General features: G+C 39.7%; 1 protein-coding gene across 2 annotated transcripts; it reads right to left on the reverse strand.

The window, feature by feature from the left end:
- Positions 1 to 447: 447 nt before the first annotated feature.
- LOC118234173 (immunoglobulin alpha-2 heavy chain-like) lies at positions 448 to 11,373 on the reverse strand. Of its 2 annotated transcripts, none has more exons than XM_035430576.1 (8): positions 11,087 to 11,373; positions 9,843 to 10,160; positions 9,173 to 9,478; positions 4,445 to 4,555; positions 3,458 to 3,488; positions 3,318 to 3,364; positions 1,089 to 1,132; positions 448 to 647 (listed from the first exon to the last, which is right to left on the reverse strand). In XM_035430576.1, the coding sequence occupies exons 1-8, from the start codon at positions 11,145 to 11,147 to the stop codon at positions 597 to 599; spliced, it is 969 nt and encodes a 322-aa protein (XP_035286467.1). In that variant the 5' UTR covers positions 11,148 to 11,373; the 3' UTR covers positions 448 to 596. The 2 variants fall into 2 exon arrangements, with proteins under 2 accessions (XP_035286467.1, XP_035286468.1); XM_035430577.1 differs by having other exon boundaries at positions 4,445 to 4,543; positions 11,087 to 11,370.
- Between the last annotated feature and the right edge of the window lie 2,867 nt (positions 11,374 to 14,240).

Raw genomic sequence — 14,240 nt, forward strand, 5'->3', positions numbered from 1 at the left:
TTCATTCAGTGCGGGCTCCCGTCTTTCCTTGCTGTTAAAAGTTTACTCATTTTGTCTTATGTAATTTTATGAAGCGAAAAAGTCTGAAACAATTAATGTACAGGATAGGATACATTTTTCTGAAGACATCACATTGGAACGTTTCAACAATCAACGAAAAGGAGACAGATTTTTGAATATCAAGACACAGGCGTGCCTTATGTGTAACCCTACCCATCACTGCCATGTTCATACCTGGCAGCTATAACAACTCTCAGCTAGGAACAGCGAATGGCTAAAATTAGAACCATTTCCAGCATATCACGGAAAACGATGACAACAATGCACAAAGTGTGGAAACCACATTAATACACGCAGTTACGTAAGCTTTCAGCTACAAAGATGGTCATCTTTGGCCTGGTTATTACAATCTTCGCATATTGCATTAATTGATGTATTGCTTCAAAGTAGTGTGGACAGTTTTTATTATTTGCATTTAAGCTTGGTTTAATATAGGAAACATTGCAAGCCCTTCGCAATAACATTATGAGGGGGTTTTAAAATCACAAGATGTGAAATCGCCACAGAATTCAGTTGTAACTGGGAAAAACAGGTCTCTACGTCCGTCTTGCTAAACTTGCTTCTTCCAAGCTGGCGTACAGCACCCCCTGTAAAATAATAATATGATTATAATCATTTTTTTTTAAACGTCCAATTAGTTTCGGCGGATAAATGTTAGGTCAGGAGAAATAAATAGCCCTAGTATGCCGCTACGGTACGCTTCAGCCCATTTCCCTTACAATTCAGATGTGACTCGCATCGAGTCCATTTCTCAAACTAGCATGTGTCTACACAAAAGATTCAAGGTGTCGCTTCATATTTCAAACAATTCGCACAGAAGTGTGAAGAACTGAAGATCAGTTGTCCGCCTAACTCAAGATTTTAAGGCAGCCAAGTTACTCGTTATTTGAAGTTTTTAGTGTATGATTGCCACAAAGTAGTCTGCTGTTTTGTTGGATGCATTTTAGCCTGAGACCGTGTCGCTAAGTTTTAGTTGTAAAAAGTAACGATGTTGCGTATAGGTGCGTATTAATAGGCTTTATACATACCGTAGTAGTCTGATCAATTCCCGACCTTCTTCCTCCTTCCCTCTCTGAGAATTTCAATAGTTCAGTTTAGCCGTTTTTAAAACATGTTTTTTGTAACATGACACATCAAGAGACCAGTTACATGAAAAAAAAATATTTAGCGGAGTGGTCTTGCTAACGCTTCTAACAATTGAAGGTAAACATGGACAGAAGTCTAGAAATGAAAAGACATTGGGCCTCATTCACAACTTTTCTAAAAATGATTATTACTTTTGTTCTTAAAAATGTTCTTGCAAAAAACAATATGAGATTCGTGACACGTGCAAACCTTTGTTTTTGTGCATATGCCAGGTGTATGTGATGATGGAAGGTGGTTTGTAAATTTTGTGCGCAATCCTGTTCATGTGATTTGCATAAAGAAACTGCCATGAACAAATACAGATAAGAAAAAAATGATGAATGCCGAAATGTTCTTTGAAACGTTCTTACACGCACTTCACAACCGTACACATTTCGTGAATGAGGCTCACTACCTTTAAGTGGACGGAGTTTTTTCTTCAAAGTAAGCCATTGGTATAGGTTACATTGAATTCCGCCCGCTCGTTTTAGCTTCAGGAGCGCTAATACACTGCAATATGCCTTCACGTCCAGCCTGTTAGCGTTCTTATTTTATGCAGCTGCGCAGCATTCTCAGAAAAAGAACACTTGTCACTCTGAGCGTTCACCGACCAGCCAGCGGTGCCGAGTCCAATAAGGAGCGCGCCTCGGCCTACTCTACTAGAGTCAGACCTGCCAACCTTGGGAAAATATTTTGAGTACCACAATAGTCAGTGTAACGCTTAGTTCACACGCTTTGCATGCACACACGCACACACAAGCCTTTCTTCATAATTCTAGTTTTGAGTGTAGAAGCGATCAGGCAAAATGGTATATTTTCACCTGATTCCAAAATATCACTTGCACTGCACTGGGCTATATTATGATATAATTGCAAGTCAAAAGAGTACACCTGCTTAAAACCATTTTTTTCATGATTAATATTTCATTTTATGATATGTGAGCTTATACAAACTAATTAACCATAAGTGAATTGCGTTTAATTACTTAATAAAAATGGAAATAGTTTATTTTGTATAATATAACGTTTTCATTTTCAAGTATTTACAGAAACTTATGTTGTAATGTAAAAAAAAAACTTATGTTGCGATGTAAAACACTGTCGGTTATGAATAAAACCAAGTTTCTGTTCATGATTTCCATTTTTATTTAATAATTACATAATTGAATCAGCTTATATAGGCACACATCATATAGGGCTAAGGAAAAAAAGTATTCAATTGAAAAATTATCTAGGAATGTAGGCCTTTGTAACCAGAGGTTTAGCTAAATTATTATATGAAGCTCCTTGGTGGCTAATGTCAAAATCATAAATGCACAATGTGCAAAATGCATGGTGCGGAGGTAGGCCTACGGCCATTGCTCCTGATATTTTGCTCCAACAGAGTGTGCGCGATTCAAAGTTAGAACAGCGAGTCTCCGTGGCGTTTGAGTTACTGCAGCTAAATAATTCCATCAGTTATTCAAACCGTAGCCGTCTCGTAACGAGGCTAAATCGTATGCGAGCTACTACTACGGCTAACTATATACACAAATTTATCTCATTAGGATATACCTCTTGAAATGCATCATCACGTAAAGTTACCTAACATGTTTTAACGTTTTATATGTTAACATTACGGTAACATTTTTGTGCTTGATTATTACTCTCCCACTTCTCATTTTCCCTCAGCAAGGCAGCGTTACGCCTCGGTGGATAATAAAGTACCGCTGCGTATCAGTGGATGTTGAGTGGGTCGGGGAGGGGTTACAGAACCACAAGCACAAGGTCGCATCTGGTCCAATCCGAGGGATGTAGTTTAAATACCGAATAAATGTACGGTATTGTTTTGTATTGATGTATTGTTTTCCGTAATTAAATTAGAATAATTTTTTTTTTTTTTTTTGCGTAGTTTCAGTTGCCATTTCGTACATGCGTATTTTGACCAAGAATTGCGTGGTTGGTACAAAAAATGCGTGCAGGTTGGCAGGTCTGCAGAGTTTAAAAAGCTGTCAATGAGAGTTGGTTTCACAGCGAACATTTTGCCTAAGCACCCGTGAGTCAGAGCTTCGGAACATAGTACAAACACGTCATGCACTGTTGGGCTCTGAATTACCATTTTATTGAAAATAGCATGAATCAATCGCACTTACCAGAACGGTGTTGTCTGTGGTCCAAGCCTGTCTCTCTTCTCTGTTCCCTGTAGTAGAGACAGTACGCATTTTTCCTCATTTGCATTGCCTTGTTTTACGCATTAAACACCAAAAAAGAAGGTCAAAAACTGAATACGAACCGTGCGTTTCCGTCACTTTTCACAGAACACCCTGAAAGATCAATGGAAAAGCACCGTTAAGGAATATACCGAAGCTACATCCACGTACAATGGAAATCAGAAATGTGTTTACTTTTTAATTTACACGACAAACATTAAGCATTGGTAAAATCGTAATATCAGGTGGCTCTAATATTTACTGTTAATATTTTTGAACTTAAAAAAAAAAAATCCTCTAAACATAGAACTTATAAGCAGTACATTTGATCAAAGGGTTACATTTGGTTGGCTCTTAAGTTATAAGGGCTGCGATTTGAATTCAAGCTCAGAGACGGGTGACAGCTTAAAGAAAAAACCAACATAAGGTGCGTTAGTAAGGTATTGAGCCACCAGGAACCGCCAGAACAGCTTCAGTGCGCCTTGGCATAGATTCTGCAAATCTCTGGAACTCTACTGGAGGGACTGAACTGCACTGACATTCTCAGTCACCTGAAAAAGAATAGCTCTTCTGTTTTTCCTTAAATATCTCACTCATGGCGAATGTGCACGTTCGACCACAATTTCCGACCCTATACACTGATGTCGTTCCCATAGATCTAGATGCAAATGTCACCGTCCCTATTGAATCACCAGCCAGTTGAGCAGTCTTTGTGACTGAAGCTCCTGTCATCCATGCCCTAATAATGAACCCTCTTTCAAAGTCACTTTCCATCTTGATCCAAAATCGAGGTCAAATGGGCATTCTCAGCATTTTTATACATGCCACAAAGGATGTCAATTGCTAAATTGTGTCATGCAGTACAGCTGTATGGAAGCATCTGCATTCCTTATGTTTCTCCACTCATTTATTCAGGTTTTTCCTTTAATTTATCACCCGTAGCCTTTGAACGTTTAGACTCAATGTTCCGGCTTGAAAATGTGTTTGGATGAAGCTATGTTTTACAGCGACGTAATGTAAGAAAAAGCTATAATTGACAGTGATTGTGAAATCCGGGTTTCTTTAGTTACCGCCATGCAAGAAGACGGCAATGGAGATCGCCACGATGATGGTGAGGCCCGTCCCAGCTATGATTCCGTAGAGGAGCAGCGTGCACACGTCACTGCTCCCTGTAACATGGGTTTCAAAAAGTTAAATTCATCTGAGCTATGGGTGGGGGGTATTGTACTGTTTAGAAAATACAGTAATGCATACATTTCACAACAATGTATATTTTAAAGAAATTTTAAAGTAATTGTACACAGTAATTGAGCATATGTACGTTGTTGCACGCACACATACAATATTTATTTTCAATATGGACTATTGCGGCGTATAGTGTCCAAAAGAACAGCGTCCTCCTGACCACCCAGTGAACTCGGCTTCATCGAGCCATTAACTTAACTCTGATCCGGACTTCGCGCTACTTGCACGTGAAGCCTACGTCTGTTATTTGTGTAACAATTGTGGGTACTTGAAAATGTGTCTGTTCTAACATAAGAATGCAAATAAAAACATTTCCATAAACATGACCACCTTAAAGAAACCAGTCAGCGATTAACCGGAATTCATTTCTTCAGTTGGGACTAGTAACAACAAGGAACTGGATCTCTTTTAGGAAAACTGAATGTCTTCAATATGCAAACACAATTTACCTCTGTGTTCTCTTTACTTGAACTAATGAAAGTGTTAACCTGGACCAAATAGCCTACTCTACATATCAGAGTCATTATCATTATCTCAGTTCCAAACAGTATATATTTGTTGAATGATTGCCATTTACCTCCAATACATTTAACAATGAAAGGGATATTCATTTTTGTGTAAAGATGTGATCTAGCCCATATAAATCCACTACAATGAACGAATGGGGGACATATATGTTTATCTGAGAGAAATTAAAACAAAACAAAGTTTTTAATAGCCTACAGTAGATTATTGATATTTATTGTTTCTAACTGACATTCTCGTTTATTTTTAATCTATCTTATAATATTCAAAGAAATTATATAGGCAAAAAGACATAAAGCAAACATAGATGATGAACAACAAACAGTTACTCAAAACAAAAACCAAGGCTGCGTTTCCCAGAGTCTCCTTAGCGCTACGTGCGTCGTAAGGTAGCTAGGCTGCGTTTCCCAGAGTCTCCTTAGCGCTACGTGCGTCGTAAGGTAGCTAGGCTGCGTTTCCCAGAGTCTCCTTAGCGCTACGTGCGTCGTAAGGTAGCTAGGCTGCGTTTCCCAGAGTCTCCTTAGCGCTACGTGCGTCGTAAGGTAGCTAGGCTGCGTTTCCCAGAGTCTCCTTAGCGCTACGTGCGTCGTAAGGTAGCTAGGCTGCGTTTCCCAGAGTCTCCTTAGCGCTACGTGCGTCGTAAGGTAGCTAGGCTGCGTTTCCCAGAGTCTCCTTAGCGCTACGTGCGTCGTAAGGTAGCTAGGCTGCGTTTCCCAGAGTCTCCTTAGCGCTACGTGCGTCGTAAGGTAGCTAGGCTGCGTTTCCCAGAGTCTCCTTAGCGCTACGTGCGTCGTAAGGTAGCTAGGCTGCGTTTCCCAGAGTCTCCTTAGCGCTACGTGCGTCGTAAGGTAGCTAGGCTGCGTTTCCCAGAGTCTCCTTAGCGCTACGTGCGTCGTAAGGTAGCTAGGCTGCGTTTCCCAGAGTCTCCTTAGCGCTACGTGCGTCGTAAGGTAGCTATACCTTAAGGCTTAAGGTCTTCTAGGTATCGAGCTGTTTCCCAGCGCCTCCTCAGCTAAGGTACACCTTCTGAAAGGTACACCTTTAAAAGGGTGGTCTGAGGCACTCGTAAACTGTCCCTTATCCTGTCACAGTTTTAGCCTTATTATGCCAACATTCTGCTTTTCAAATCGACAGTTGTACTACAGTGCACATCTAGTAGCACATCTACATGCGAAAATGACATAGATAGTTTAATATTAACTTTACGAAAATTAATTATCCAATCAACGTTTCTGTGCATACACGTCATGAGAATGTTGTCGTTTCACCTGTCTATTCCCATCAGGGTTCAAAGCCCTGACCCTTGCCTACACTGCGGCCAACAGGACAGCCCCCATCTACTTGCAGGACATGACTCGATTCAACCACTCTGCTCTGCGGCAGCAGGGCGCCTTGTAACCCCTCCCACCCGCCCAAAGGGATCACAGAGCTTCTCCACCCTAGTTCCCCAGTGGTGGAACAAGCTCCCCGTCCCTCTCCGAAACTCCCCCTCACTATCCATCTTCCGCCGTGGCCTGAAGACTCATCTCTTCAGACTGTACCTAGACTAACCACCACCACGCTGTATATTTCACACTAAATCCCCCCCCCCCCCCCTTTCTTCATGACACTTGTTACATGTTGCCCCATCCCAGCACTTTTTGGTAATTTGTATTTGTCCTAATATAGCCTATTCTTCTGCCTAGTTGGCTTTGCAGAGGTTAGGTCAGAATAGTGTTCACTGTGTGAACTGTGTTCTTGGCTAGAAATAGCAGCACAAAATAAGTATCATACCTTACTGAGCCCGTGTTTAGCAGTTGTCTATGACCATGAAATGCACTTTTTGTACATCGCTTTGGATAAAAGTGTCTGCCAAATAAATGTAATGTAATGTAATGTAAATATAGGGCCTATCCATAATCTAATCCAATTTGTGAAAAAGAAGTTTTTTTTATTTATACGTAGTGGAGCTAACTGAGGATATGGCTTTTCTGACTGCATACCCTATAGAAATTAGTTTGTTTGTGTGTGAGTCAATGATCGCACTGACTTGGAACAAACCGCCGGTTTATTAAGAATATAAAACCCGTGTGAGCAAAGCCAACGTTGAGTGAGTCTGCTTGGTGACTGAACTAGAGGGAACTAGAGCACGTTGATTGGCCTAGCCATAAACACACATAAAGGTCTGGTGGCTCATAATGAGCAAACATAGCCAAATGATCTACATCCCCTTCCATTAGCTCACACCGCCTATATAAAACAAAATAGCACTGGGTAAATATCAACATTACAGAACATTAGTTTCTTACCATGTTGTTTTACGATTTTCGGTAAACAACCCAATAATGATATTCTTGGTTAAACTTAAGATTATCCAACAGCAAATCAAGGTGGATGAACATATCACTTTAACAGGTAGGCCTATTCATAAGGCAAACCCGGTATAGAATTAATCATTATCAATTTCCACAGATGCGCTTTTGCCTTTCATCTATGATCATTTTTGCACTGTAGAGAAAAGCCCGCGGGAATCAGTTAATATGCTGCTACAGTTGCCTATATATTGTGTAACAAAAACAAATTAACATTACACCTTTGTTTCAATATGAACAAAATAATTCACCCATATGTAGCCTATATGCTTTTTCCTGGGCTTCCAAGAAGTCCCAGACTATGGCTTATATGTCCTTTATTTTATCTTTTGTAGCCTATATGTACGTATTTATTGAAATTATCACAAGGTCTCGTTTTGACTCTTAAAGAGATTAACAGATGATCTTTAGTAGGCATAGCTTCCTCTTCTGCAATATTAGATTGATGTAAAATGATTATGACAACACTTGTTATATTAAAACGTCATTCATAAGCCTTTACAAGTGAGACAATCGATTCGCTTGGCATCGATTGATACACTGATCAGCACCACAGGGAAGGCCAGCTCCAATTTACGACGTACCTTTGGAAGTGTCCCTTAAGGCAACTGTTAAGGTATAGTCTGGGAAACACTCGTAAAAAAGGCGGTTTCCCTTTGAAAGGTATACCTTAGAAGCCTTCGTAAAACGTTACATCGAAACTCGGAAACGCAGCCCAGTTTACTAAAAAGCTTAATTTGCGCAGTCGCAGTTCCAACTACGTCCTTTTCGAATGTTGGCTATCGAATATCAGATTAAATGTGTGGGGGGTCAAATAAAAATATTTAGGCTATTCTGTTAGCAGTACTATCAAGACCACACTGAATATGGTCAGACAGACCTGAGAAATACTGATAGGCTATAGATAACAAACAGATAATATATTTTTTTAAATATCAAAACAATCAGGGATGTCATTAAAAATTTGCTGACCTAGTTTTGTAGATGACAGATATTTGCCAGGTATTCTTATATACTATCAGTCTTATGTTTGTGGACTCTGAAATTTATTTATTTGTCCGTTTGTTTGTTTGTTTTTCTTTTTACAAACATTTCCTGCAATGATATTGGGGTTTTATTTAATTAGAACTATGCGCACAGACGCACACACTTCAATACGGCAAACTTCTTATTCTATATTTTAAAAGTGTTTTTTTTTTCCTTTTGCAGTGATTACCTGGAGAATCAATGTGGATTGAGAATGCAAAAGACATTTTACAGGACACGGGTTAACACGTCTATTCTTTTGAAAATCAGCATGGGACCTTTAATGGTCACAGTGAGTCCAAGTCTCCTTAAAAGTGGCAATGCCATTCCTGGACATATCTAAACTGACAATTGCACATTACAAACTGAAAGAACAATGGAATTGAGAATAATAAATAATACAGTTTGTCAGACTAAAAACCGCAAAAGCGTTCACCAACAAACCTTTGAAGTGGTTAGCAAATCTAGATGTGACAGAGAGTAGAACTGGCCGCTCATGTTCTTTTATATAACTAGGTGTTGAACAATTGCCCGAGTAGGTGGCGACAAGTTCTGAACTTGTCAGGTGACAAGTTCAGATCACTGCTCAGTAAACAGGGCGATAAAAACAGGAATGAACCCCAAAAATAAAAATAAAAATGTAAGATTTACCTTGATTTTGTACGCTTTTAGAAATGTTCATTCCGGCAAACTCTACCACGCACGTGCACAATACTCCTCTTTCCCACTCCTCCGCGGAGACCAGAATCTGGTTTAGGGTGGACTCTACGATACCATCGCTGTCTTTGGTCCAAAGGGATTCTGTCAACCCGCTGTCCTCTTCCCCGTCTATGACCCAGAACACACGGACTTGAGACGGGACGACTCCAGAAATCACACAAAGGAGAGGGATGCGGGGTGTGACACTACGAGGCCAGAGAATCTCCACTGGCGGAGGCTTGGTTCTATTTTCTGTAGCTAAAAGTGACCAAACAAAGGAGAAAATTGTTACGGTATGAATGAATGGCAGATGTAGGTACTGATGATGTGCTTACTCAGCCCGTGGTTATAAGTCGTGTCAACAGGTGGTGTGTATAAAACAATAATAAAATGAAAGGAAAAGTTCGAAAGCATAATTTCGAAATAAGTTACGCGTTTAGAGTCGAACGCCATCCGTCTTAAGCATATACCACAAGTAGTTCATAAAAGCATTTTTCACATTACGCTATTTCAAAATGTCAAACGCAAGCGCGTCAAGAAAATACACAAGCCCACCAAACGGCTGTTAAAAAAACCATTTTAAATCACAATGTAATTAAGATTATTATTTCTATTCTGTCACCTTGTGTCACTATTACAGTTGACCCGCTGCCGAAGTAAGTCATCGTGCCAAACACCACAGAACAGTAGTAAATCCCGGAGTCCTGAACTGTAGCATTTTTAATGGTGAAAAAGCATGTAGGCCCTTTTCCGCCATTTGCGCCCATATCGGTGTTAGGGTAGGGTAGGGTGCTAAGCATCTTGGTTCTGGGGTCTGTTTTCATCCAAATAACGGTATAGCAACGTGAACCTACTACTTTCAAACTGCACTGTAAACTAACGATGCCGCCATCCTCCACCAGCACCCGCTCTGGAGACTGGACCACCACTGGATCCTGAGCTGCAAAGAAATATTAAATAATTAATGAGTTAATAAACACACGCACACACACACACACACACACACACACACACACGCACACAGGCAGCAAGCATGCGTTTGAAAACAGAATTTTCCAAACCATTACAAGGATAGGCGTCATATATCCCCATCCATCAATTTAGAGGGGGGGAAAATCGTAGTAGGTTACAACTTGTTTAAATGGACACGCTATAGTTTCGTAATCTTGTAAGCTGAATGACATAACTTATTAAGCAGTGTCATGTATATTTACAGATATGGAGAATATATAAAATATTATACTGTAGTCAACTTTAGAATAGCTTGTATAGATTAAGAGTGAATTAGGCTATAGTCAATAGTTTTTATTCATCGGCGTTAAACTTTGACAATTCTACTGAGGTGGGATATTTTGCATATGTGATCACAAGACTGAAAATGTTTTCTAAAAATGTTTCACAATAAAACTATATTAAAAGTTTATTTTTAAACGCCACATTTTATCAGCTCTTACAGCTAAATCAACAGTGTAATTATAGTCTTTGCAATGTTTCTGAAAAATAAGAATAGCCAATATCCTGCATTTTCCAGTTTTTATTTGACATTATATTTTTGTTTTTATAGATTGCTTTTTAGTAAATTTTAAAACGGAATCATATAGTCTATCCTACATTGCCTTCACTAAATTTTCACGTACTGTAAAATTCTCTTTCATTGCGTTTTTCAGGCGGCACCTCAAAGAATGCTATTTCGCTATTTTTAATTTTCGAAGTTATCTTGGCGACCCAATGAGCTACTGTACTGATTCGAAAATTAAATAGGCTTCAGTTTTGCATGGAGAAAATGAACAGCTGCAGCTGATGTGAGAATAAAGCATGTATTTAATACAAAATACCCCCCCCCCCACACACATAAAAAAAACTTACCTTTCAGAGCATAAATGTAATACAGTATCAGTAACCAGGCGCGCATTTTGTCCTCCCTCATATCCACCGCATGAAACAAATCCGTATGAAAAGCATTATGTGAACTACAGACTCGTGAGCCGCTTGCCAGACCACAACGACTACACGGGAAATGGCGAGTCCGAATGTACCCAACACCTTTAGATACGCGTAAACACAGGTAAAGGCTATAGAGCTATCTTAGATCCTCCCACATAGACTCGCAGGCAGGCTTATTTGAGAGTCTATACTGTGCGTGAATGATGAGTGAATGGTGTGTGTGCCCTGCGATAGATTTGCGGCCTGTCCAGGGTGTGTTGCCCAATGCACGCTGGGATAGGTAACCGCTAGCTCAATTCGTGCACTGGTTAGGGTATATGTTTAGGCAAAAGCTGGATTCATTTGTAACAACGTGTTCATTGATGCTGTTTTAGCGGTAAATCTTGTTCTGGAATAAACCACCTTCTAAATTAATTAATTAATTAATTAATTAACATGTGGCGTAACCTACAGCTATAAGCTACAAATTAGGGTTTCTGCACTTTAAAATGTAGGCGAGTAGTCTGCACGTGTTTTTAAACAGGGATTAATCAGCCACCTCAGATGAGAGTAAATTATTCTAGGATGACAACCTGGAGCACTGAAGCTCCAAAATTGCGACAATTATTCGTTCATTCGCACGCAATGGCACTCCCTCTGTCTTTTTATTGGATACATTCAGCAATGGTTCGTTTTGAGTTCAAGCGTTAAAGCGCATAGTGCGCATACGAGACGCAACAGCGAGTGGCAAAAACTGTTCATTGCATTTATTTATTGCAACTATTATTTATTTATTTATTTACTTATTTATTTATTGTTCGGATTACACATTCAACGTAATCGCCGAGATCTAGCTGGTGTTAAGGTCTATCTTTATTGCACCAATATTTTGCTTGTGCCCCGAGACAGTTTTGGCTGGAAAAACAATCCGGAAAATGAACGTCGAAATTCCAACTATAGGTTATGATATTTAGGCCAAATATTTCTTACAGCGACGCGTCATCCGGGGGTATGTACCGCTGCTTGACCCTGTGTGCTCGTGGCATTCTGTTTGTTTCATTTCAGAGGTCTTTTTAAATTAACTGAAGCGAATTCTAATGTACAGTTATAATTTACACAACTCTTAGACTAATTAATACTAAGAAAAATCTAAAAATTTCACATATGCGCGTGAAAACCCGCTCTCGCTCCGACCGACAACACATCTACAACTCCCTGGTAATTGCCATGAGCTTATAAGGAGACAAGGGTGCGCGTGGGAGCAAAGAAGTGGGGTTTACGTGGCGCTATTATACTTAAACGCGGTAAGAGATTCCCTCAGCCTAAAATTACCCTATGAAATGCACGGTCACTGAATAGTAGAAAGCTACAATAACGCATTGATGCGCTCTGCACACCAGCACGCGTATATTCTAGGGGACTTCAATAAAAGGCGATTTATCGACACATCTGCCGAATCTTCAGAGATATGAGGACTGTCCCACTCGCCTCACTCGGACATTAGATCAGTACTACGGGAACATCACGCATGCGTACCTCCCTTGAGCAGATCGGATCATAATATGATCCATCTTTTACAGAAGTGTAGAGCAAGAGTGAAACAAGGCAAGCCGGCAAAGAAAACTGTGTATTTGGACTAATAGGTGTAATGACGAGATTACAGAGAGGTCTCGGGGACACGGATTTGCAAGTATTGTGACGACGAACATGAATTGACATTGAGTTGAGGCTAGTATCTCTTACCGTGTTATGTGAAACCAGTATAATTAAAAGCAAAACAGTAAATGTTTTTCCAAATAATAAACAATGGGTGTCAAAGAAACCGAAGGTGTGCCTAAATGAGAAGAAACATACATGTGATAAGGATGATCAAGAGATGGTTAGGGAGAAAAATCACATTTGATCGTAAACTGCCTGTAAGAACGTTTCCAGGAACATTTGGGCATTCGTCATTTTTTTTTCTTATTTGTATTTGTTCATGGCTGTTTCCTTATGCAAATCACATGGGCGTCTTTGCGCTTAAAATTTACAAACGGCCAGCATTCATGCACAAAAACAAAGATCTGCACATGTGTCACGTATCTCGTATATAGTTTATATTTAGATCTGTGGCTCTGACGTCTGTCTTGTGCAAGTCTATGGAGAGGGTTGTGAGAAGAAGAAGAAAAAAGTCTCATATCTTCTATAGCATGTTGTTTAGATCCCTTTCAATCTGCATACAAAAGTCATAGAGGCACAGAAGACGCAGTCCTTACGCTTTCTGACGGAAAAGCCCGGCATCTTCTACAGCCCAAAGTTCTTTTTGTTGACCTCAATTATGTGTTTAACACTATGAAGACACTTTCTCCTGCAGCATTGCTGATTTAGAGGGGAATCTTAACCTTATTCTTTGGATTTAAGGTTTCCTCTCCAAACACCCTTAAAACGGTTTCCATAAATTGAATGGTGTCAGATCCGTTAGTTTTAAATAATGGTGTGCCTCAAGGTTTGTTTTAAAAAAAATCCGATACTGGTATCAAATGTGATTTGGAAATTAATGTGGGTAAAACCCAAGAGATGCTTTTTTTCTTTCTTTCTTTTTTTTTAACAAATAAAAGGCATGTTTTACATCGGCTGACATCATCTGTAACAAATAGGGGGAATTATGATCTGGTAACACGTTTTAAGTACCTTGAATCAAATAGGGAAAATTATGATCTGGTAACACGTTTTAATTGAATCAATTTCTCTCAATTATTTATGTTTTTACAAGAGCTGTGATTGGGATGGCAGGTATGCTATCCCGCCAAGTTACGCCTTGGCGGGGGCATGCCCCATACCTATACATTTTATATACAAGACGTGTCTGCAGCGGCCACAGCTAATAAAGACACTGCGTGATTTTGAGATTAGCCAAAATACTGTAGAGATTGCATTTAAGAGCCTTATTGAAAGTGTCTTGCGCTACAATATGGCAGTTTGGTTCGGTTATCTCAACGCTAAGAGTAAGGCTAAACTTATGAGAGTGGTGAATATAGGTGGTATGCTTGTGGGGGGTAACTGAAGATACGGTATCTCGAATCTGAAAGTCGCTTGGATGTACTACGGTGGCCGGTTT

The sequence above is a fragment of the Anguilla anguilla genome, chromosome 8 (assembly GCF_013347855.1).
Source record: "Anguilla anguilla isolate fAngAng1 chromosome 8, fAngAng1.pri, whole genome shotgun sequence".
Taxonomy (NCBI): domain Eukaryota; kingdom Metazoa; phylum Chordata; class Actinopteri; order Anguilliformes; family Anguillidae; genus Anguilla; species Anguilla anguilla.

What these genes read in the sequence shown, in the direction of transcription:
- LOC118234173 (XM_035430576.1), bottom strand. Translation starts at nt 11,147, where the DNA reads ATGAGGGAGGACAAAATGCGCGCCTGGTTACTGATACTGTATTACATT. An exon ending in TTACATTTATGCTCTGAAAG is followed by an intron (nt 10,161 to 11,086) that starts GTAAGTTTTTTT and finishes ATTTCTTTGCAG; the next exon opens with CTCAGGATCCAGTGGTGGTC. An exon ending in AACTGTAATAGTGACACAAG is followed by an intron (nt 9,479 to 9,842) that starts GTGACAGAATAG and finishes GGTCACTTTTAG; the next exon opens with CTACAGAAAATAGAACCAAG.